Below are 25,676 nucleotides of genomic sequence, written 5' to 3'. Positions count from 1 at the left end.
AAGACTAGTTTCTACTGTAACACAGTCAAATCAGGTCTAATGCCTCACAATAAATACTAAATATAGAATAGTAAAAGACTTAGTTTTAAAGGGTCCCTCAACTTCCAAAATTCTGGTGACCACAACTGTAGGCAATACTCCAGTTGTGGACTAACTAGTTCCAGCATAACCTCCCAGCTCCCATATTCTCAGTCTCGGTTAAAGAAACATTGAAATCATCCAACACAGTGATAGGCAGCTGACTTTTTTTAGACTTAATGGGAACTGCAGATGCTGGAGAATCCAAGATAATAAAATGTGAAGCTGGATGAACACAGCAGGCCAAGCAGCATCTCAGGAGCACAAAAGCTTCTGTGCTCCTGAGATGCTGCTTGGCCTGCTGTGTTCATCCAGCTTCACACTTTGTTAGCTGACTTTTTTAGTTCTGTTACTTATAATCTTACCACACAGTACTGTTTCCCTGTCCCTAGCAGAGCTGCTGATACATAGTCCCCACTGTGTATGTCTAAGATTGTGGTCATCTTGTTCGGCTTAGATGGCTTGTAAATATGTATTGAACCCTGAGAGGAAAAGGAAAACAAAATGTACTTTTCACATGCATCCCAAAACCTGAAATGGGTAAATCATCATCAACATAGCTAGACTTTCTGTTTGCCATTATTTACAAACTGATATTGTTTTTCAATTCATAAATCCAAATCATTACAGCAACAATTTACATTCACAGACCAATGAAGACAGTAGCGTTGGGGAGGAGGGACAGGACAGATTTGGGACAGGAGGGGGAAGGAACATGTGGAAAGGATGAAGTGAATAGGAAGGAGGTAGGGATGGTGGGATGAGGGGAATAAGATGCTGGGGAAGAGAGGGTATGGGAGATGGAGAAGTGTTGGATAAGGGGAAGAGGTGGTCAATGAATAAAGGTCGGGGAAGGACAGGGGAAATGGAAGGGAAAGGGTGGTGAGATGGGGAAGGATGAGAAGGAGAGCATGGACTTGGAAAGGGGGTGAAGGGGCTAGGGGTTAAGGGGAGTGGGAGGGTGGAGAAGAAAGGGGTGGAAGGGCAATGGGGGAGGGGTTTGAGTTGGGAGAAAAGATGGGGATGGGAGAGGTGATGAAGTGTATAGAAGGGGAAGTGGGAAACGACAATGTTAAAAACTTAAATGAGGCTAATTACATAGAGATGAGGGCAGAGCTGGCTTTAGTGGACTGGCAAAGCAATACAGCAGAAAACACAGTTGAGGAACATTGGCAGACATTTAAGAAAATAGCACATGGCTCTCAATAAAGATGAATTCCAGTAAGGAAGAATGATTCTGGGAAGTGGATAAACTGTCCATGGTTAACAAAGGCAGTTAAGTATAGTATCGAATTGAAAGAAAAAACATACTATATGGCAAAGATAAATGGTAAACCTGAAGATTAGGTAAGTTTTAAAAGCCAACAAAAGATGACCAAAAATAATAGAGTAAAAATAAATGATGAGGGCAGATTAGCATGTAATATAAGATAGACAATAAGACCTTTTTAAACATATGAAAAGGAAGAGAGAGAGGCCAAAGAGAGTGAGGTCGGAAAAAATAATAGTGGGGAATAAGAATTGGCAGAGAAGTTGAATAAACACTTTGCATCCATTTCATACTAATAGTATTCAAAAAAATTCTAAGTAATGAAAAGACTAAGGCAAGGCGGTGGGTGGTCATTGATAAGGAAATAAATACAATATTTATCACTAGAGAAAAATTACTAGAACTAATGGGGATAAGTTCCCTGAGCTTGATAGTTTGCTTTGAAGGAAGTGACTGCAGAGATAGTGGATGCGCTGGTAGCAATCTTCAAAGAATCCTTAGGTTCTGGAAAAGCCTCAAAGGATTGGAAAACTGCTAATGTAACACATTTATTCAAACAGGGAAGGAGATATAAAAGACAGTAACTATAGCACAGTTAGGCAGCACAGAGGGTGGGGAGAAGGATCATGGGCAGAGTTTGGTGAGTTAGGTAGGGGACTGACAGAATGATAAAGGGAGTAGGAAAAGGGACAGGAGTCAGAGGGAGGGGTGTAGGAGGAGGTCAAGGGCATTGATTAACATTTCAACACAATAGAAGGTCATTCAGCCCATCTTCTAGCTTTACATCAACAGTGCTTCAGTTCAAAAACCACTCCTGCTGAGCTGTGCAACAAATGAACTCTGCAGCATTGCAGTCCACATGGAGTGATGTGCAAAGAGGGGAATAACTGAGCTCTTTGTTTCCTTATGTACATGGGGAATGCAGGGCCAGGACTCAGACTGTTAACATCGTTGTGAACTGCTTCAAGAAGAAGAAAGTAAAACTGAACTAATCAAAGCATAATGTAATGGGATCATAGTAACCAAAAAAATTATGCTCTCTTTTGAAATCAAGCAGGAAGAAAATGCTAAAAGGTTATATTAGTAATGCACAAATCGTTAATAATGTGTGTGACCAATCCAGTTGGTGTGTGCTTGCAGTCTGAGAGATCAGCACAGCCTGAAGTGATCTGTTTTACCTCTTCTGTAGCAACAAGCAGTGATTCATAATCTACTGAGAATTCGATGTTCCTAATTGGCGATCCTGCTGACAAGCATTCCTCAATCTCCACTTTGTGGGGTGTCATCTTGATACAGTAGAGGATTCCATTCTGGGAAATATATAGCAGTCACTTAAGCAGTATACAGACACAGGTTCCATGTATGTTTCACACATGCACAGGCACACAAATACATTCTTGCATATTCATTATTTCTCACATTACTAATAAATGCACATACATGAGAAATTATGCACATGATCAGTAACATGCATGCACATGTGCCAATCCAGTCTCCAAAAAATAACTTGAATCAACCCAATCACAGATGCAAACTTTAACCCTGCCCTGATATTGGATATAGTGGACACAATTCATTTTGGACTGTGGACGATGCTGCTTATTGTTCTTAGTAAATTATATTATTCAGAAACAAATACCAATCCTGCCGTATACAGTCCCTTTTTGTTGAGCGCGAGGGTATTCACTTCACATTGCTTTAGTTCTGGATGGACACTCATCATAATCTTGGATGACGCATTTCTGAAACTGCCTAGACAAAAGGAACAATTACACAAGATTATGTTATTTAGCAAGGTGGGATAATAACAAGCAGCTCCTAAACCGTAAAGTAAGCCCAATATGTGAACAGAGAAAGACAATGCATCAAATAAAATATCTCCATCTGAATGCCTGGTGAGACATTAAGCTGAAATCTTGCTGGTCCCAGTGACTTAGACAGACTTGAAAGCCCCCATATTGCTATGTGGAGAATTCCTCAATGGTGTGCTGGCCAAACATTTTCTCTCAACTAACTCCTAAAATAACCAGTTGACTGATATTGTATCTCATTTCAGTGTATGGCACCTGGCTCAGCACAAAACAGCTGTCTTGTTTTTCCTATAATAAGTAAAGCACTTCAAAAAGTTCATGTCATAGTTATGAGCTTTGATATCCACAGTGCAAATACATTGCTTTGTCTCTAATTGAAACACCGAACTGTCTGTTCACCGACGTGAACAGAGCAACTGTCTATTCCCAGAACTTCCTGCTTTAGTTTAGATTTGCACCTTGGCAGATTTTCATTTATCCAGAATATTGGAACATTTGATTTTAATCAGGTGCAAGTGATCACCCAAGGCTGTTTGACAAACATGTCAGTATTACGTCAAACAAAGTACTGGGCAAATTAAGATTTTTGGGTAAATTGAGCATACTCAGGTCCCTCAGCCGTCAGGTCTTCCTGCTGTATGAATGTACAAAAAGGAAGCGGTGTGGACCATGGAGCCCCTTAAGCTGAATTGACTGAGTATGACATCAAGAAGCCCTAGCAAAAAACTGGAGTCAACAGGAATCAGGGCAAAACTCTCTGTTGGTTGGAGTCATATGCTCCATGACATCTCTTCAGAAGGTCCTCAGGATAGATATTTTCTACTAGACCTTTTAAGAGGTGTAATGATACACCTCTGGAGTAGTTGAGATTGAATATTAGTGTGTCCTAGGCCTAACCATCTTCAGCAGTTTCATAAATGATCTTCTTTCCATCATAAGGTCAAAAGTGGGGATCTTTGCCAATAATAGTACAATGTTCAGCACCATTCATAACTCCTCAGATACTGAAGCAGTCCATATCCAAATAAAACAAGACCTGGACAATACCTGGCTTGGGCAAAAAAGTGGCAAATAATATTCATGCCACATAAATGCCAAGCAATGATGAACAATTAGGGATAGGCAATAAATGCAGCCTAGCCAGCAACGCCCTCATCCCATGAATGAATTAAGGAAAAGAGAATATAACTATCCCTTGACATTTGAATAAAGCAAAGAACTCTAGATACTGGAAATCTGAAATAAAAAACAGAAACTGATGAAGAAACTCAGCAAGCCTGGCATCATCTGTGGGAAGGAAGCAAAGTTACCATTTCAAGTCTGGTGATTCTTCATCAGAACTGTTAGTAGCTAGGAAAAATTGGCATTTAAGCCAAAGTTGCAGAAAGGGGGGTTAAGGGAAAGGTGAGCAGACAGGTGGAGATCAACACAGAAAGGGAGAAAGAGAGAGAGATATGAAAGGGATAGGTTTCCACTTTGCAGAATACCTATGCTCTGTCTGCAAAGATGACACCGAGCTTCCAGTTGGCTGGTACTTCAACACATCACCACGTTCCTTGGCCAACATTTCTGTTACAGGCCTGCTGCAGTGTTACAGTGAACCTCAGCGCTAGCTCAAAGAACAACATCACTTTTTCTGTTTGGGGACCCTGCTGCCTCTCAGACTTAATACTGAATTCAATAATTTCAGAGCCTGATTCCATCCTTCCATGTCTTTTTTTTAAAACTCACCCCACACCCAGTCCTGTTATGATGTGGGCTGCTTTTGGCACAGTCACCCATTCCCACATACTCCTAGGCCTTTTATGACATTAAATGGGTTGCATTCAGTATAGCTAATCATTTTCTCATTCTCAGTCTTTATTATGTCTTAGTCAGCTTTTCTTTTGTTCTGGTCTGCTATCCATTATCTCATTGTTTACGTAGCCCTTTCATACCTCACTCTCTGGGTTCTATCTCTGTCTATCCACTCACATCTCCCCTTGACCCATATGTCCTCACTTCAGCTTCAGCGTAAATGTCGATTTTTCCTAGTTACTAACAGTTTTGATAGAGTCACCAGATTCATAGAGTCATATAGCAGGAAACTGTCCATGCTGAAGGGTGGCACAGTGGCTCTGAAGAGTTAGCACAGTTAGCACTGCTGCCTCACAGCAATAGGGGCCTGTGTTCAATTCTACTCTCGGGCGAGTTTGCACATTCTCCCAGTGCCTGCGTGAGTTTCCTCCAGGTGCTCCAGTTTTATCCCACAGTCCAAAGTTGTGCAGGCTAAGTGGATTGGCCATGCTAAATTGCCCATTGTGTTCAGGGATGTGTAGATTAAGTGGGTTATGGGAGATGGGTCTGGGTGGGATGCTGTGAGTCAGTGTAGACTTGTTGGGCCAAAGGGCCTGTTTCCACACTGCAGGGAGTCTAAGGTTTCTTAACCTGAACTAGTCCTATTTGTCTGCATTTGGCCCATATCCCTCTAAACCTTTCCTATCCAAGTGTCTTTTACATGTTGTAATTGTACCCACCTTTACCCACATTTTCTGGCGACTCTGACTTGTGATCAAATGTGTTTCTCTTTGTAAATTTTTCCATGAGGGACAGGTAATATGGAATGGTCCAACTATTTGGAGCTTTCTGTGGTGAGGAGGCCAGAACATCCTTCACAACACCAGTGACAGGTAGAACGTCAATAATATAGTGACACTTGGTTTTTACATACCAAGAGTCTATGCACAGCTTGATGCAGCCATACACAAAGGTGGCTATCAGAATGAGGATGGCATATGGTACATCCTTGCCCCTCCTTATCCAGAGCTTTGAACGTAGTGTCCTTGTGGACACAGTCCACCACTGACCTCCAGTTAAGTGGAAGATGGCTTGGGTTACTATAAAGGCACACTCTATTTTCTTCCCACAGATACTGGCAGAACTGCAGAGTTCTGTTTTTGTCCCTTGACATTCAATGGTGTTACTATCACTGAATCTCCCACTATCAACATCCTGGGGGTTACCACCAAACAGGAACTGAACTGAATTAGTCATATAAATACAGTGCCTACAAGACCAGGTCAGAGTGCAGTAACTGTGGTAAGTAACTCCCCTTTAGACTACCAAAAGCCTGTCCACCACTGAAAGGCTCAAGGCGGGAGTGTGGTTGCATACTCCCCGATTACTTGGATGATTGCAACTCCAACAATACTCAAGGAGAGACAAAAAAAAATGCAGATACTGGAATCCAAGGTAGACAAACAGGAGGATGGAAGAACACAGCAGGTCAGGCAGCACCTGGAATAAAGGAGCAGTCAATACTTTGGGTACAACCCTTCTTTAGGACTGGGTGTGAGGGTAGGGGTAGCTGCAGATAAAGGAGGAGGGGAAGGGTTAGATGTGGAATAGTGGTGATAGGTGGACATTGGTCATAGGTGTGACCTGATTGGTCAGAGCTTATCCGGAGGTCCAACATGGACAGTGTCTACTAGGACACTATGTTCAAAGCTCTGGATAAGCCGAGGGAAAGATGTACCCCATGCCGTCCTCATTCTGATGGCCACCTTTCAGTGTGGCTGCATCAAGCTGTGTAGACCTTTGGAATGTAAACACCAAATGTCACCACATATTGAGGTTCTACCTGTCTGTGGTGTTGTGAAGGATGGTCTGGTTTCGTCACTGCAGAATGCTCCAAATACTTGAGAAGCTTGACACCATCGAGGACAAAGCAGCCTTCTTGATTGGCACCACATCCATGAACATTCACTACCTCCACTACCAACTCTCGGTAGCAATAGTTTGTACCATCTACAATTGCACTGCAGAAGTTCACTAAGGCTCCTTTAACAATATTTTCCAAACACATGATCACTTCCATCCAAAAGGATAAGGACAGCAGACACATAGGAACATCACCACCTGCAAGATCACTCCCAAAGCCATTCACCATCCTGATCACTCCTTCAGGTTCACTGGGTCAAAATCCTGGAATCCTCTCCCCACTGGCATTGTCCATCAACCTATAGTATATGGACTGTAGCGGTTCAAGAAGGTTGCGCACCACTACATTCTCAAGGGCAACTAAAGATGGGCAATATTCACGGATCAAGTCAATGACACCGTTATCCCATGAGTGATTAAAAAAATGTTTTGTGACTGGTTCTTTGTGTTCTAGATTCTCCAGTCAGGAGAAACACATTACATCAAGACCCTACAGAATGTCATATGAGATCACTTCTCAGTCTTCTGATTTCCGAAACCAAATCTAATGAACCTTCAATATATCATCTGTAAAGCAAGTATATTCTGTCTTAAATATGAAGATCAAAACTGTGCACAGTATTCTGGGTAAAATCTCAGCAAAATCCTTTACAATTGCAGCAAGATTTCTTTGCCCTTGTACTCTAAACCTCTTGCAATAATTACTTTCTGATTACTTTCTGTATTTGCATGTTAATTTTATGTAGTCAGTATGTTCTCTAAACATTAACAATTAAATGATTCATGCCTTTTAAGTTTTGTTTTTCTATTCTTATGACCAAGTGGATAATTCTCACTTTCCCACATTGTACACCATTTACCAACTATCAAGATTCACTTCAAAGTTCATTACCTCCTCATTCAAAGTCATGGTCTTGGTTACAGACAGTACTCAGGTAAATATTCTTACCTGGGGACAATTGTTCACCGGATGGTGTGTCCAATACAACAGTTCTCTGCAAGTCAGCATCTACAAGTAAAAGGTGTCCTGTTTTACAGCCAACATATAAATCGGAATTTGAGGTCCAGCACACAGACACAGGCTTAATCAAAGTTTTCTGTAGTTCCTGTGGCTTCAGGAAAGGGAAAAAAGTAAAAGAGCAAAGATATATTCATATATATTACATTTAATGAGATACTTTCGTTACATGTAAACTGACTCATGCTTTTTTTTGAAAATCAAATATCAGCTATGTTTTTCTCAGAGGCACTTAGCAGTACTGCAACACGTTATACTGTGAACAGTAGTATGTATTTCAAGATTATAGCTCAGGTTAGGTTGGTGATCGAATGAATGTTAAGCGTAGGATTAGGTTTGAGATTAGATTTACACTTCAGTCTAGGGAACAGGCTTGGGTTTGGGGTTAGGATTGGTATAGGGTTGCAAATGGACAACAGGAGTACTGGAAGAGCCAGTGCATTTGTCTGTTCAATGTCAGCTTCCTCCCAATCTCACTTCCTCCTTTTCGTTTATACCCTGCTTCTCATTGCCCACTAAGGGGCTATATCCTGGCCCTTGTTTCCAATCCCCCTACATCATTCTCTGTAAATATGAACGCATGTCCCCACCCTTTCCCTCCTTCTCCTCCCCCACCTCATTTAAGTATGCTGTATCCTTTGCAATCCTGGAACACTGCTCTTTTGGAAGCAGCCATCTCCCTGATACTGCTGAGTACACAGCTACCAGTTTCTGATTGGCTAGTACTCTTGAAACAGTGGGACATCCACAGTCAGGGTCTTGTTTCCACGGAAAGATCTACCCTCCTACCTGTAGCCTTGCCATTGCCTGATAGGCCTGTATAAAAAAATCACAGGCCATCGCTGGGAAAGGTAGCCTGGGTCTCTTACCTGCTATACAGTCAGAAGGCAACAATCCTCAAAATCTCATGAAGATTCCGTCCAAAGTCAGAAAAACTTTTGTGGTGTACAGCATTGGCAATTGTATGTCCTCTGAAGCACATCCAGTCACCACACGTCTTGTCTCAAAATACACATATACTTGATTTCGAAATGTTATTCAACAGTTAGTTGGTATCAAACTGAGCATGTTCCTGGTTGCTGTACCTCAGGGATTGTTTACCTTAGAGCAGCTGCTACATTTATGATTTTTACCAGGCTGAGGATACTTGGGAACTTATTGTCAGAGACATCACGAGAAAAGAAAAAGCAGCTAGTTTCCAAGTTCTATTTAAAAGGAAATAACATTTGCCAGAAAATATGCATAAGGAAAGAGTTGTAAGATTATGAGAAAAGCCGAGTGGCAAGTGTGATTAGTTAGATTGCTCTTTGAAAGAGCTGGTACAGGCATGATGGGTCAACTGGCCTGTTTCTGTGCTGTGAGATTCTATAATGTGTTAACACTAAACAATGTGTGGCTCAAGCTGAGCTCTGATGCACAAGATGTTGAACAAAATCCAAAGAAACTTACCACAAATGTATTGGCCATGTTTCCGACAAGACCTGCCTGGGCTGATATTAACATCTTTGGGCCATAGTAAGTCAAAGCACTGCTGTCAGGACCAATCCCAACATCATCTAAAAATGCTTGAGATCCATCTTCTGCAGGGAGCTCTACATCTCTGCAGAGAAAAACAACAAAATTTTAGAGATTGAGCTACCTGATCTACTCAACATCTTTTCACATTGGTATCCACATTCAATGTATCTAATTAAATGTTAACTTAACTTTCACTTCCCTTAAAGTGCTTTTATTTTGTTTTAATCCATTACAATTTTGTTGCATTCATCACTGTCTGCAGCATTGTCTAACCAGCATGTTTTCAAATAGTGTAAGTTACACTTCTGCCACTGACAGAGACTGAGGTATAAAGTCCATGCACTAAATCAAGGCCTTTCTAGAAAACACTGTCAGCTGATTCACACGACCCTTGCACTGACTTCCTGGGGAAAATATATGTAGGGTTCATTGCAACACAAATTTTCCAGTGGGAACAAATGGAATCAGATCGGGTTGTGTAGGAGTAAAACAGGCATGCAGTCTAATCTGATGTGGTTCCCCCTTAAGAGAGAGCTATGAGAAAGTTATTGTAAAGTTTCAACTCGAATAATGGGATCAAGGTTCTCTGTGGGAACAGTGAGTGAACAACATATACACCCTTCTGGTGAAGCACAGGTATGATGGCCAGAGTGGTTTCTGGCTGAGCTGTGAATTTCAATGCTATTTTAATGGTTCTATTCTTACTGTGTACTTACCTTGCTCAATACTTTGTCCATTTGTCCTCAACAGGTTTTATTCAATACACTGTCTTCACTGATAAATTTAAACTCTTCCCTCACCATCTTCAAGCCACTTTTATAGTAGTTTAACTTGGTACAGGTTTGTAGTTTTGGCTTATTAAATGAAAAATTCTGGCCACTGTCATCCAGTATACTTCCCGCGTCACTAGAGCATTCAGGCAAAGAGAGACAAAGCAGCCCTCTAACCTGGATCATGTAGTTGTGATACCTTGAACATCACAATAAAGATAGCCCCATCACCTGGCTTCATGTCATCTCATGGGGAGGCAGACAAGATAAACTCCTCGGCCAATCATAAACATCAAAAATACACAGCATTTGAGGAATGTGATTTGGCCAAATCCCACTTTCCAGTTCTTGCTCCATTACTCTGTAGATTAAAACATTTTTAAATGCATATCCAGGATCTTTAAACGCAATGAGAGTTGATACATCTACTAAGCTTTCAGGCAGTAAAGTCCAGACTTTACTCCACTTTCTGAATAAAAAAAAACTCAATTACACCTTAGTTCCTTTGCCAATTTAAGTCCATTAGTCCTGACTGTTAACCTCTCTGGTAATGGAATTAAGTCCTTCCTATCCATTCTAGGATGTCGATAATTTTGTACACATTTATCAAATTTCCCTTCAGCATTTTCTGGACCAAAGAAAGCAAACCCAACCTTCCTAATCCTTCCACAAAGTCCTGGTAATGTTTTTATCAATTGCCTGTGTTACCTCTCTAATGTAATCATATCCTTCTTGTAATGTAGTCAGGACTGTCGCAGGATTCGAGTCATGGTCTAATTGTTTTGCACGGCTCTAACATAATCTCCCTGATCTTAAATTCTAGGCCTCAGGTAATAAAGGAAAATATGCTGTATGTATTTTACCACCTGATCTGCCTGTCCTGTTACCAGTAGGGACACGCATTTCCAAGATGCCGCTATTCCTCTACACTTCTCACTATCTTACCATTTATTGTGTATCCTGTTGCCTTGTTTTTCTAAGATGGATCACCCCAACCTTCTCCAGGTTGATTCCACACACCACTTTCTTGCCCATCTGACCAGTCCATTGCCGGCTTCTTAAGGCTATAGCTCTCTTCATCATTGTCAGCCACATTTAACTATTGCACACATATATGTGTGTACTATGGAAAATTAAAAAAAAGAATTATTTGGGCATTACTGGATTGCAAAGAAATTTATTGTGTGATTCCTTGGAAACTAAAAATTAAATGCTCCAAAGAGAAGGTGGTTTACCACAGTTTACCAAAGAAAACTGACTTAGTGAAAAGAATAAAACAAAGTGGTGGAGAAGCTCAGCAGGACCGGCTGCATCCAACTCTTAAAAAGAGTCAGAGATAACAAAGCGTGGAGCTGGATGAACACAACAGGCCAAGCAGCATCTTAGGAGCACAAAAGCTGACGTTTCCGGCCTAGACCCTTCATCAGAAAAGGGGGATGGGGAGAGGGTTGTGAAATAACTAGGGAGAGAGGGGGAGGGGGACTGAAGATGGATAGAGAAGGTAGATGGAGAGGAGAGTATAGGTGGGGAGGTAGGGAGGGGATAGGTCAGTCCGGGGAGGACAGACAGGTCAAGGGGGCGGGATGAGGTTAGTAGGTAGGAAATGGAGGTGTGACTTGAGGTGGGAGGAGGGGATAGGTGAGAGGAAGAACAGGTTAGGGAGGCAGGGACGAGCTGGGCTGGTTTTGGGATGCAGTGGGGGGGAGGGGATCTCTGAAAAAGAGTCATATTGGATTTGAGATCATGGGAACTGCAGATGCTGGAGAATCCAAGATAACAAAGTGTGAAGCTGGATGAACACAGCAGGCCAAGCAGGAGCACAAAAGCTGACGTTTCGGGCCTAGACCGTCTCTGATGAAGGGTATAGGCCGGAAATGTCAGCTTTTGTGCTCCTGAGATGCTGCTTGGCCTGCTCTGTTCATCCAGCTTCACATTTTGTTATCTCATATTGAATTTGAAATATTAACTCTCTCTTCACGGATGCTGCCAGACCTACTTTTATTTGTGGAAAGACTGCCCAGTAAAGAAGAGATAAGAGATGGACTTTATGCCTCAATTTTGGATAAAGAGACTTAGAAAATTGTTGGATCTGTGCTTCTGAAAGAAAGTAGCTTTTGTCAGTAATCACCTGAATGTAGCAGTCGTGGCAGTTCTGCAGTAGCTTGCGATGAAAAGCAGTGCTACCTCATTATCAGTAAAAAGAAAATCTTTAATGTAAAACCAGTGCAGGTTCTCTGTTAGTGAACTCTTTAAATAATAAATCGAGTTTTAATCATCAGAACTCCTGTTTCCCACCTGAAACTGAAATATAATCCAAAGATCTTTCATCATTCTGTAACTCAGCATTCAAACTTTCTCAAAAGGGAATTTTGAGAAGTCAACTCATTTAATCTTTGAACTTCTAGACAACTTTTAAACTTTTATCTATAGAGCTATTGTTATATTTTTTAAAACCTACGATACCCGTGCAGAGATGAGTTGTCTTGTCCATGTATGAATGTGTTTGTGGGGTGGGATAGATTAAGAGAATATAATTTAAATCTGCATAGTAACTTTTTAATAATCCATTTGGCCAATTGTTTAAAGAATAGGTTTGTTCTCAGTAAACAAGTTATTTTTTAGCTTATTGAAGAAACCTGATTAATTTGTCTTTTGTTCTAGATAAAGTAATAAAGAGAAACAAATTAACAATTTTGGTGATTCAATAAGACATTTACACTTTTGGTACGGAGATAATGGGAACTGCAGATGCTGGAGAATCCTGCTGTGTTCATCCAGCTTCACACTTTGTTATCTTGGATTCTCCAGCATCTGCAGTTCCCATTATCTCTAACACAATTTTAACCTCACTGCGAAGCCTCGTCCAGGGATGCCTAACCTGAAGAAGTTACCCTCCTCCCTCCAGACCAACCTCAGGGAATCTCTCTCCCACTGCAACTCCCTTGTTCGGTCCACCTCCCCCTCTTTCCCTATTTATTCCAGAACCCTCTCCCCATCCCCCTCTCTGATGAAGGGTCTAGGCCCGAAACGTTAGCTTTTGTGCTCCTGAGATGCTGCTTGGCCTGCTGTGTTCATCCAGCTTCACACTTTGTTATGTACACTTTTGGTACAGGTTGATTATCAGTGCACTCCTCCCTTCAGAGTTAGAATGCCATGAATCAAGGCATTAAAGATCACTTATATAATATCAGACAATCGCATTTCCAGCCTCAAAAATCACGTACTTGCTTATATGAGTCAAGACCCTTCCCTTCTCAGCCATGACCAACAATTAGTTATATATATTTTACATATAAAAAAGCCTCAATTTTCTACCCCTGAAATGTATACCTAATTTAGCAGAGCTTTGTAACACAGTTCATGGAATCAAGCAGATGATATTGGCTGTTTTATCAAAGGGCGTAGAGATATAAGGCATATCCATTCTTTGCATTGGATACCTATAAAATTTTAAAATGGAAACCAGGCACACTGCTGGTTCACTTTTATACTGAGAATATAAGTCAGCTTACATTTCTGGAAGAATTTTTCAAGGCATCAAAGAACTTCGCTCTGAAGAAGGGTCACTGGATTATGCTTTCTCTCCACAGATGCTGGCAGACTTGTTGAATTTCTCCAGAAATTTCTGCATTCAAGCTGGTTCATTGTTTTTCCGCAGATGTTTCAATAATCTGCTGGGTAACATCATTATGCCAGCCTCCAATGAAGTGCTGTTGTATTTTACCACCAGTTATTTCAACTCAACTCTGTTGAGCTGGATAACCTCACTTCCTCACTTCACAGTGGAGTTTATACAGGGTTGAGATCTATGTGTTTGTTGATGGCTTTCTTCTTGGAGTACCAGGCTTCTAGGAATTCCTGTGCTTGTCTCTGCTTTGCTTGTCCCAGAATGGATATATGAACAGGAATGATTTAGAGAGGTATGGACCAAATGCAGGCAAATGGGATTAGATTTATTTAGGATATTTGGTTGCCATGGACAAGTTGGACTAAAGGGTCTGTTTCTGTGCTGTACAGCTCTGTGCTTCTATGACTCTAATACCTTTATAGATGTAGATTTGTAATAGGAACAGACCACAAACCCCTGCTAGGACTACTTAAAGACAAAGCTGTGCCACCACAGCTTCTGGTCAAATTCAGTGGTGGGCTCTTAATCTCAGTACATGGAATTTCAAGTTGGAACACCATCCAGGATGCCACGTGGCTAATGTAGATGCCTTGAGCCGCCTCCCACTGGCAGATCCACCACTGATGGTGCTTCCTCGAAGAGTCCATTCTGGTTTTAAACTTTCTGGACACCCTTCCAGTCCCTGCTGACAATATCTGACTGTGGATACAAAAAGATCCCTTTCTGGCAAAAGTAAAACAGCTGGTGGTGATGGGGGAAACAACCAGAATTGAAAACTTTCTGGGCCTGGCAACACCAAATCACCATACCTCTATGGCATATTACCCATGCAGAAAAAGAATGATTGTCCCGAGTAAAGGTCACCACCAGATACTGGCTGAACTCCACCAGGGTCATCTAGATGTTTCCAACATGAAAATGTTGGCAAGAAGTTATGTTTGGGGCCAAGATTGGATGCCGACATAGCTGTGTTAGTGCAGCAGTGCCCAGACTGCCAACGAGGACAAATATTATTGCCAGCAACTCTCCCACATTCACTGGAATGGCTCAGTAAACACTGGACATGGTTACAAATAGACTATGCTGGTCCTTTCATGGGTTCAATGTTCTTGGTCAGAATTAATTTGGCAAACTCAGGGAAGATGGTTGTGAAAGCTACATGCATCATTCGCAATACACATACTCCCAGAAGTATTTGTCATACCAGCATGGATTTCGTGTGTTTCCTAAAGTCAAACGGCATTCAGCATGTTCAGACAGCTCCATACCATCCATCATCCAATGGTCTGGCAGAAAGAGCAGTCCAAACATTGAAGGCAAACTTAAAGAAAAAGCCTATAGCTTCACTCGATACCAAAATATTCCAGTTCCTGTTTTATTACAGGACCATCCCTTATAGAAATGCAGGGATTGCTCCAGCAGAGTTGTAAATGGAGAGAAGACGACACACCAGGTTAAACCTGATATTCCCAGACCTGGGGGCGGGGGGGGGTGAAATGGCAGTAGAAGTGCCAATGCTGGCCACAAGCCTCTGCCAAGCGAAAGCAACAGTCTACTTTGGGGAACAAAGTTTGGGGTCAGAACTAGGGAAATGGCCCTGCATGGGTACAAGGCGAGGGCAACATGTGGACAGGTCCCGTGAGAAACAAAGTTTGGGTAGGTGAGGCCGACCTGAACAAACACAAGGGTCAGATGAGGCAGAAGTAAAACATACCTGGCCCCTCAGAATAGCCAGAAATGCTGTCTGAAACCGTGGGTTCTCTCCCTCCCTCTCGCGTCAAAGAAATCTCAGAACCTCTCCTGAGACACTCTGGGCGCAAAAGACGGGCTACAGTCCAAATCTGAGTCAGTGGAACTGGAACTGGGGTGAGTCAGTGGAACTGGAACTGGGGTGAAGATGTCCCAGGACAAGCCACAAGAGAAAGGATAGGCCTACATCCCAGCACTTTGCCAGGGGTGGATGTAATGATTGGAACAAGGGCCAGGTGGATCTCATTGACTTTGAGATCCTTGGTTGGTCCAGGTTAACAAACCCAATCAAAGAGCCTTGGCTGACAGATATAAACAGGAGATTTAGACAGACTCCTTGTTCTAGGGACCGCATCTGGGTTATCCGGTGAGAGGCCATGTACTGTGCACATGCAAATAAAGGGTGACTTGGTAACAGGATATGGGCCTTTGTGCAGTTATTTCAGTGACAATCAATGATATTTCTAATGGTCAGCATTACTGATGGCTAACTTTGTAATTCAGATTTACTGTTAAATTTTAAATTGCCCCAGTGACTTGTTTAGTGACATTACGACTATGCCCACCGTCTCCGCAAAGGGGTTGTATTTATAAAATATATTTGGGATTTCTTGATTTTACCTTCCCAGTTTTTTTAATATCTGGGTTCAGTTGCTATAATCTAATTGTCAATTTTATCATTGTGTTTTCTGTTGCCCTCAAGTCTTTCTGCAATATTCTACTCTTGATATTCAAAAGAACTTTTTTTTTGTTTATTCTACTATGCTTTTTTTTGACATGTAGGGACCTCTGGAAACACATTTATTCTGAACCTTCTTAATACCCACTTTGAATGCTGACTTGTATTGGTTTACTTTATGTGTCTGTTTCCAGGCTGTTTTTACTGAAGCATATAATGGCAATGTAAAATTAGCCAATTTGGAATTAGGAATTCAATACCTTTAACCTAGATCCAGTAAAATCTCAGTGAGAGAAGCTGCAAGTTATGTTTGTCCATTGTACATTCCAGGTCTACATTCCAGTATTGTTGTTAGACGAAGTACTGCACTTCAGTGTCAAATGAGACATTAAACTGAGGCCCCATTATTACCTCAGGTTGGCATAACGGGTCCTATTGCACTATTTTAAGAAGTACACGTTAATACCTTGTTCAATAAATATCCCTTCAGGAACAATTCATAGTCAAAATGATTGCCATTATATTTGCTGCTTGTAGGGTCTTGCAGTTCACAGGATGGCTGCCATATTTTTTGCATTTTAAGTACAGACATTTGAAAATAACCCCAATAACTACAACGCACATTAAAGCATCCTGTGATTGCGAAGGATGCTGGATAAAAATATTCCTTTCTTTGTATGACTGAGGCAAGATGCTGTAGAGGCCCAGATATCTCTGATAAAACATGCTTTTAAGAAAGCAGTAGTTATGACTTTTGGTACATGCCACTTACATGCGCTTTAATAAGTGAAGGTCATCACATCGTTCAATATTCCACAGTAACAGGCATTCCTCATTGGCCAGACACAATTGGAGCTGGTTCATAGGGTTAAAGCTCAGAATAGTAGGTTTCATGCCTAAGAGAGACTCACTACAAAGACGAACGTTTGTTTTCCAGTTCCTTAAAATTGAGACCAATAAGAACAGATTAACAAATGAAGTGGACATTCCTTCCCAACTATTTGAGATAGCAAATGTTTGTGGAACCAAAATGTTGAAGATGTCAGATTTTCAAGCTGCAAATATCAGATCTGAACAAGAGTTTTGCAAAAACCAGTAGTGTAGTGTCTGGGAAATAGCCAGGGTGAATTCAAGTCAGTCCCCTGACACTCCTGCCAACAGGACTGGGAAAGGAAAGATTAATTACAGCAGGCATGACTAGTCATTGCTGTTTTTCGACCCTTAGGCACAAAGCAGCACTTGGACAGTTTAGCATATACTATGATGTATACAATTCTTCCTGACTTGTCATCAAATTCACAGACTGCCATGTGTAACAGGACATCATAAAGAACACAACTAAATTAAAACAAAGTCAGGCTGCAGAGGCTAAATTATTATTGCAGTAGTATACAAGGGCTAATACAGAAGATTATATTCAAAAGGTCAAATCATTGCACATGATCTTTATTCATTCTCATCTAAGATTCTTAATTGTAATTATTCAGACTTATCAAAGGAGGAAAATATCTAGGTTGCACAACGCTTGCATGACACTAATCTGATCATTTCACCATTCTATAAGAGATATCAAACAAGATCAGAGGCAGAGTAATACTCCCACCATGCTATCCCTATCAATAGTGCTTCCCGCAAACACAACCACCACCCCCACATGCCAGCCCCCAAATCCCTTCCCAACAGGTACGGCATATCGTTAGAAATAAAGTTCCCTCTACATTGACCCCATCAAATAGTCCAGGGCAGACAGAGCAGACATTTAGATACAGAGTAAATTTACCTCTACATAATCCCCATCAAACATTTCCATGGGTAGGTATAGCATGGGATTACGTTCAGAGTAAAGCTCATTCTCCACTGTCTACATCAAACACTCCCAGAACAGGGACAGCACAGAGTTAGATCCAGAGTAAATCTTCATCTGCACTAAGTCAGAAGTCACAGGACACCAGGTTATAGTCCAACAGATTTATCTGAAATCACAAGCTTTTGGACTGCTGCCCCTTCATCAGGTGAAATGGAGGGAAGCACACAGGCACAGGATTTATTGGCAGAGATGATCATTACAAGATAATTCAAGGTAATTAAGAGCATGAAAAGATAGTATAAATGGTACAAGTGGAGTGTCTGAGAAACAAGTCTTTGTGGGTGATCAAAAGTGTCAAATGGTGTGAGTAAAGTGTCAATAGCCGAATAGTAAGCAAAGGGATGACCTATGATCAATTAATTAAGGTAGAGAGATAATTACAAAAAATCAAAAATAAGATAGTGCCAGAGACAAACCAATGGCTGGAATAACATGATAGTCTAGAGTTGAATGATGAGGGTAACAAGTAATCTAAAATTGTACAAACCAAATTAAAGGTGGAGAGATCATAATAAGTTATCAAGGTGATGGTGTCAAAACTGAACAGTAAGGAAGATTTTACAAGCACAGAGCAGTATGATGGGCTTACATGTGATGCGTCATGAACCCAAGATCATGGCTGAGGCAATCTTCATGGGTATGGAACTTGGCTATCAGCTTATGCCATCTCCACTTCATCTGCACTGAGCACAAACTCTCCCAAGGCAGGTACAACATGGGGTTATATACAGGTTGAAGTTCCCTCAATGCCATCTTTAGGTTCAAATTATGTCCTCTCCGATCATTCTACGTGTGCAGTTAGGTTTAATAAAGCCTATTAATGTACATTTACAACAGTGCACACCTGACTTTACTACACTAGGGAATGTTCTAGAGCAGTAAGTGTAAGTAGGAAGATTATCTTGGTGCTGTGCATTTTATGATTCATTAGGAGCATGCAAGACCACTGTCAGCAAATTAGTCTGTTCTTTTTGCCCCACATGTGCTTATCTAGTTTTCCTTCAAAATATCTATGCTATGTGCCTTGACCATACTCTCTGTGATAACCTGAACCACATTCTCATAGTATTGTGCAATAAAATTCAATATCCGTAACAAGAAATTTACCAGATGGTTAGATTGAATTCTGGGAGCGAGGAGAAGGTAGCAAAGTAGAAGTCTGAATAGCTGAACTCCAGAAGTGTATACTCTAACTCAGCCCCATCTGAAAAACAAAGCACCAACTACCATCATGAAAGCCTTCTGTTTTTGAGACATTCACGCTCATCAACTTTAAGAATGTTAGAAATTAAGAATATAACACCAACTGCACATCAGAAAACAGCAGCAAACATGGAAAGGGTGGTACTGCATGGAGTTAAATGCAGACTAAATCTTCCCTTACATGTACTACAGAATAGCCAAGTTTGCAGATGGCACGAAAATGGATGGGAAGGCAAGTGGTGATCATGACACAAAGAGTCTGCAGAGGGATTTAGACAGATTTTGTGGGTGGATAAAAACTCAGCAGATGGAATATAATGACAGGAGAAACATGAGTTTATACACTTCAGAGGAAGAATAGATGAGATGAACCTTATTTAAATAGGTAAACACTGCAGAAAGCTATGGAACAGAGTGATTCTGGAGTCCTCAATCATGAATCACAGAAAGCTAGCATCCAAGTTCAACCAGTAATAGAGAGGCAAATGGAATGTTGTCCTTTATTTCAAAGGAAATGGAGTATAAAGGTAGGGAGGTATGGCTAAAACTATATAAGGCACTCGTCAGATTACAACTGGAATTCTGTGGCATTTTTCAGTAAGGGATCAAGGGTTCTGAGGGCAAGGAAAAAAACTGGGGTTGAAAATTATCAGGTCAGCCATTGTCTAATTAACTGCAGGCCAGATTCATTTGGCTGAACGGTCTGCTCCTACACCTACATCTTATAGCGTTACGCTGTCCCCATCAAACACTCTCAGAACTGGTACAGCATGGGGTTAGATACAGAGTAATGATCCTTCTACACAGTCCCTATGAAACACTCCTAGAACAGGTACATCACAGAGTTAGATACAGAGTAAAAGTCCCTCTACACCATCCCATCTAACATTCCCAGGACAGGTAATATTCGAGGTTACATAGAGTAAAGCACTCCTACACTGTCGCCATCCAACACTCCCAAGAAAGTCCAAAAGTAGCAAGTTGTTATTTATCTATATTTTGATTGCAGTCTGAAATGGAAAAAGAACTGGTGAAAGAGCCAAGGATTCTTGAATGATTGTGGCACTTATTAAAGCAAGCTACCTGACATTCAGTGTAAGTGCTGTTTAAGTAGCTATTGGTTTAAGCAAAGCAGAAAGTCTCATTGCAGACAGGCTGGAGCTAGGGGATTGTGTATGAATGGAGCTTCGGCCAGCAACAAATGGCCAATTGATCTCTGGATCTATGACCAGTCATTGATGACAAAGACATCATACTGTCAACAACTATGTGATTGGCTCCCAGATAATTAAACAGCTTGGAAGTATGAATGTTCAGATCAGAAGCCAGACCTCTGCAAGGAAAGGTATTGTTTCAGCTCGGCAGTTACATGTGTCTCAAGCTTGTAATTAGCTAGTTTATTTCCCCTCATCAGTTGCTGTAAATAGTGACTTGTAATTAATAAATCAGTGATTTTTATGAGTGTGAACCAGTTAACCTGTACCTCCTGAGAAAAACATGAAAGTACTGAAAAGGTAGATCAAGAAGTAGCACTGTGATCAGAAAAAACAACCACCTTAGCAAACCAAGTTAACAAAGTGTGAAGCTGGATGAACACAGCAGGCCAAGCAGCATCTCAGGAGCACAAAAGCTGACATTTCGGGCCTAGACCCTTCATCAGCTTTTCTGATGAAGGATCTAGGCCCGAAACGTCAGCTTGTATGCTCCTAAGATGCTGCTTGGCCTGCTGTGTTCATCCAGCTCCACACTTTGTTTTCTTGGAATTTCCAGCATCTGCAGTTTCCATTATCTCTGATCACCTTAGCAAACCAGATGATTTATAATGAACTGCCTTCCCAGTCTTTTTCTCCATCCACAACACCTCTTCTTTTTGTGTGTGTCTGTATTTGCATGTAGAGGGAGAGTTTTACAAGTTTAGTAAAGTTATATATCGATGGTTCAGTATTGTTTATCTGTAGTTAGAATCTACTTGTTTGTAATAGGTAGTCATTATCATTAAGTACAGAAATTTGATCCATGCTTTCTGTCAACCTGGGTTTAAAAGATAGATAAGCAGGGATTTCTTATTACTTTTGTGGTGGCTCTGGGAATAGCAGGGTTTCATGTCCAATGTGCTGTCCCTATGAGACATATTAACAGGCAAAGTACAAGTTAAATTTAGTGTAAACAAAACCTTTGCTAGCAAATGATAAAGGGACATGAAAAGGAAATGCAGTAAAGTTGAAACAAAACAGGACTGAAACTCAGGATTATCATAGAATATGTGCAGTAAGGGGGACAGTAGAAAGTGATGCAGACTGATGGCTTGAAAATCCTTCAAAGCCAGTAAAGTTTACACAGTTTGACTGTTTCTGCTGCCATGCATTCTATCACTAATTGTGATGTAACATCACAAGAGCACACGGAGCTGAATACATTTATAACAAGAACATTTGTTGAATCCTTAATTTTAAGGAGTAACAGCACATACCCTTGAGGACAGAAGTCTTGGTTAGTTCAGGAAAGCTGTACAGATTTATGAATGGCTTTAACCGTTGCTCAGCAAAGGCAACAATACTTTTGGCACTGTTGGTCGTGAAAACTCCAATACTCCCGGTCTCACACTGCAGCACCTTCTCCTGTCGAGTGTCTACGTCCACGAAGACCAAAAAGTTCCCACACACGTAGCATATTGTGTTATTGTTCACAAAAAGCACCTTCTGTGTTGTGTAACCTTTCACCCACCTGAAGGAAATAAAAAGCAAAAATGAACTGACCTGCTGCCCAGTCTGACTAAATACTTAGTTGTTCCTCACTTTCACTCCACCATAACCAATGAGAATGTGCCTTAATGTAATAAAAACATTCCCAGGCACTTCTCAAGAACTTTAACAAATGGTATATTTCCTCTGTGGTCATGACTGGAGGTGCTGGTTTGGACTGGGTTGGATAAAGTCAAAAATCACATGACACCCATTATCACTTGGAAATTTTGCCAAGGGTCCAAATCTGTTCCCTAGCCAATTTTCTATTAGCTTATCCACATGTCTTTTTATATCTTTACTAGATATTATTGTAGATTGCCAAATTTACAAAATCATTTTTTATACCTAAAAATGGCAACAAATTCATTGAAACCTCTTGCTATTAACATAGGCTGTGATGGTGTCCTTCAATATTTCTCACAAATCTGACATCTATCACTTGTGTTTTCTATGAACTTATCATATTTTCCATTTCTTATTCCAATATTCTTTCCTAAAATTTGTAATATTTCAGAGGACAGATGAGCAAATTGCCTATGTAAATTTAACACATATTTAAAAATTTTTACCTGTGCTGTCAATAATACTTCCTTAATTTCCTTAATGGAGAGTTTATATTCCATTAAAAGACTATAATATTGTATATATTACAAATTCTCAGATTTTCCAAATATAATAGCTTTTTGTTCTTCATATCCTATTTCATTTGTGCTTTCTTTATCGATGGCCTACTTAATAACAATGGTATACAGCTTTTCACGACCTGCGTTAATAAAATGATTGGTTCCAGCTATTCTACAAAGCACGACACTCCTTTTAAAGAAGTTAGTGTGTAATTATCTCCAAATCGAAACTAGTGGAACTATCAAATCTCTTAAATTTGTTCCAATTGTTATTACTTAGACAGTACACATAGCATTTCAGTCAGTTTATTCCACATGCATCCACAATCAGTGCCCCGCGCCGTCAGATGTGCACACTTGATGCCACTCTGCAGCAACATTGACTCACCCTCTTTCAAAGCTGTGCCGTTCCCCAGTTTCACCTCATCTTTCATCTCATCCATCGCCTCAACAAAAGACTTTTACTCTTTCTTTCAGAAATCAAGGCATGCAAGCTTCAGCAACTTATGAGATCCAACACCCCCCCATCCTGCATTGCCCTCCCTGATCTGCCTCTCGGACACCATTCCCTCCCTTTGCTCAGAGCCAATCCCTCACCGCCTCTTAGCAACCACCTCTTCCCAGCCCTCAGATGCTTTTCCTTTCTGTGCCCCAGAGGTCACTTCCCCATACCTACCCCTTGCCGTGATTTCACCGTACCTCCTGACCTACCCCTCTCTGAGGCTGAGGATACTGTCCTCAGCAAAGGACTCAGCTTCATACCCTTATTCCCCACCTTCGTGAACTTTGGGCTCAGAATGACGTTGCATTTTTTTTTTCTGCTGCCTCCATCTCCACACTCACTGCTTCAGACAGGACACACCCCATTCCCTCACCCTGTTCCACTGATCCTATTACCCGCCTCCAGTATTTACCCTCCACTTGGACACCTTCCTCTGGCCTCATACCTGGCCTTGATTTCTTCATTGAAAACTGTGGGGGTGACTGGCTATCTCAATTTCTTTGCTTCTCTCCCCGACTCTAACATATCTCCTTCTGAAATTGCTGCAATTTGCTCTCTTGGGTCCAACCCTAACTTTGTCATCAAACCCGCCAACAAGGGTGGTGCCGTTGCAGTCCAGCACACTGATCTTTACCTTGCACAGGCTCAACACCAACTCTCCAACACCTTTTCCTACTTCCCCCGGACTATAACCCCACATCTGAACATTAAGCCATTGTTGCCAGGACTGTCAATGACCTCATTACCTCTGGAGATCTTCTCCCCACTGCCTCTAACATTATAGTCTCCTAACCCTGGACACCTTGCTTTTACCTCCTTCCCAAAATCCACAAACCAGACTGTCCTGGTCGGCCCATCATGTCGGCCTGTTTCTGCCCCACTGAGCTCATTTCCTCCCACCATGACTCTATCCTCTCTCCCCTTGTCCAGGCCCTGCCCACCTACATCTGTGAATCCTCTGATACCTTCTGCCATATTGATAATTTTCAGTTTTGAGGAGGGGTCACTGGTCCAGAAATGTTAACTCTGTTTTTTCCTTCACAGATGTTGCCAGACCTGCTGACCTTTTCCAGCAACTTTTTGTTCCAGTTCCCTGGCCCACTTGCCTTGTCTTCACCATGGGTGTCTAATCCCTCTATACCTCCATTCTTCATCAGGATGGTCTGAGAGCTCTCGGCTTCTTTCTTGACCAGAGGCCTAAACCATCCCCATCCACCAGCATTCTCCTCTGCTTGGTTGAACTTGTTCTCTCGCTGAACAATTTCTCCTTTAAATCATCTTACTTTTGCCAAGTGAAACAAGTGGCTATGGGCACCCGCACGCGTTCAAGTTATGCCTGCCTTTTTATGGAGTACGTGGAACAATCCTTGTTCCAGTCCTACACTGGCTCCCTCCCACAACTCTTCTTTTGGTATATCAATGACTGCTTCAGTGCTGCTTTATGCACATTGAAAAATGTGTTCATTTTGCCTCCAATTTCCACCCCTCTACAACTTTCACATGATCCATTTCGGACACTTCTCTTCCTTTCCTTGACCCTCAGTCTCCATTTTGGGGAATACACTATCCACTGCCATATAAATCCACTGACTGCCATAGCTACCTTCACTACAGCTCTTCACACCCCACATCTTGCAAGGGTTTCATCCCATTCCCCTAGTTTCTTTGCCTACATCGTATGTTTGGACGATGACACCTTTCAAAACAGCACTGCTGACGTGGGGCTTCCTTCTTCCATAACCATGGTTTTCCACCCACTGTGGTTGACAGGGCCCTCAACTGTATCTGACCTATCATCCATGCTTCTGCCACTGCCCTTTCCCATCACTCACAACAGTGTGATTGGGTCCCCCTTGTCCTCACTTTTCATCGCACCAGCCTCTGTATGCAAAGGATCATTCTCTGCCATTTCAGGCGTCTCCAGCAGAATGTTACAATCAAGCACATTTTTCCCTCACTACCCATCTGCATTTTGCAGGGGCCATTCCCTCCAGAACACGCCAGTCCATTCCTTGAGCACCAACACCATGCTCCTTTCCCTTGGCACCCTCTCATGTAACCGCAAATGGTGCAACACCTACTCCTTCACCTCCTCCCTGCTCACTATCCAAGGGCCAGAACAATCTTCCCAGGTGAAGTGGTCTACTTCACCTGTACCTCCTCTAATCTGGTGAATTGCATTCACTGTACCTAATGTGGCCCACTCTACAACGGAGAAACCAAACGCAGATTGGTTGACCGCTTTGCAGAACACCTGTAGTCTGTGTACAAGCAGGACATTAACCTTCCCAAATCTGGTCATTTTAACACAGGATTCTGCTCACATGCTTAGTTGTCTGTCCTCAGCATGCTGCAGTGTTGCAGTGAATCACAGAACAAACTGGAAGAGCAACATCTCATCTTCAGACTAGGCACTTTATAACCTTCTGGACTTAGTATTAAGTTCAACACCTTCAGATTGTGAACTCATTCCCATTCCTTCCCTTTCTTTTAGCTTTACTTGTTACATTTTCTGTC

General features: G+C 41.6%; 1 protein-coding gene across 4 annotated transcripts in view; it reads right to left on the bottom strand.

Annotated features, from left to right (window-relative positions):
• Positions 1-25,676, bottom strand: part of cfap43 (cilia and flagella associated protein 43) — a 94,152-nt gene that overhangs the window by 66,010 nt on the left and 2,466 nt on the right. For 2 of the 4 annotated variants that reach the window (XM_048551480.2, XM_048551481.2), the window contains exons 2-9: positions 21,761-22,014; positions 19,195-19,291; positions 16,993-17,160; positions 9,326-9,476; positions 7,808-7,970; positions 2,988-3,100; positions 2,527-2,658; positions 444-560 (exon numbers count right to left, since the gene is read on the bottom strand). In XM_048551480.2, the coding sequence (XP_048407437.1) occupies positions 444-560; positions 2,527-2,658; positions 2,988-3,100; positions 7,808-7,970; positions 9,326-9,476; positions 16,993-17,160; positions 19,195-19,291; positions 21,761-22,014 (1,195 nt within the window). Of the gene's footprint in view, positions 1-443; positions 561-2,526; positions 2,659-2,987; positions 3,101-7,807; positions 7,971-9,325; positions 9,477-16,992; positions 17,161-19,194; positions 19,292-21,760; positions 22,015-25,676 lie in introns of those variants that run through there. The other 2 variants (XM_048551483.2, XM_048551484.2) reach the window with 2 other exon arrangements.

This window comes from Stegostoma tigrinum, chromosome 20, assembly GCF_030684315.1.
Source record: "Stegostoma tigrinum isolate sSteTig4 chromosome 20, sSteTig4.hap1, whole genome shotgun sequence".
Lineage (NCBI taxonomy): Eukaryota > Metazoa > Chordata > Chondrichthyes > Orectolobiformes > Stegostomatidae > Stegostoma > Stegostoma tigrinum.
This window is presented reverse-complemented; position numbering and strand designations above follow the sequence as displayed.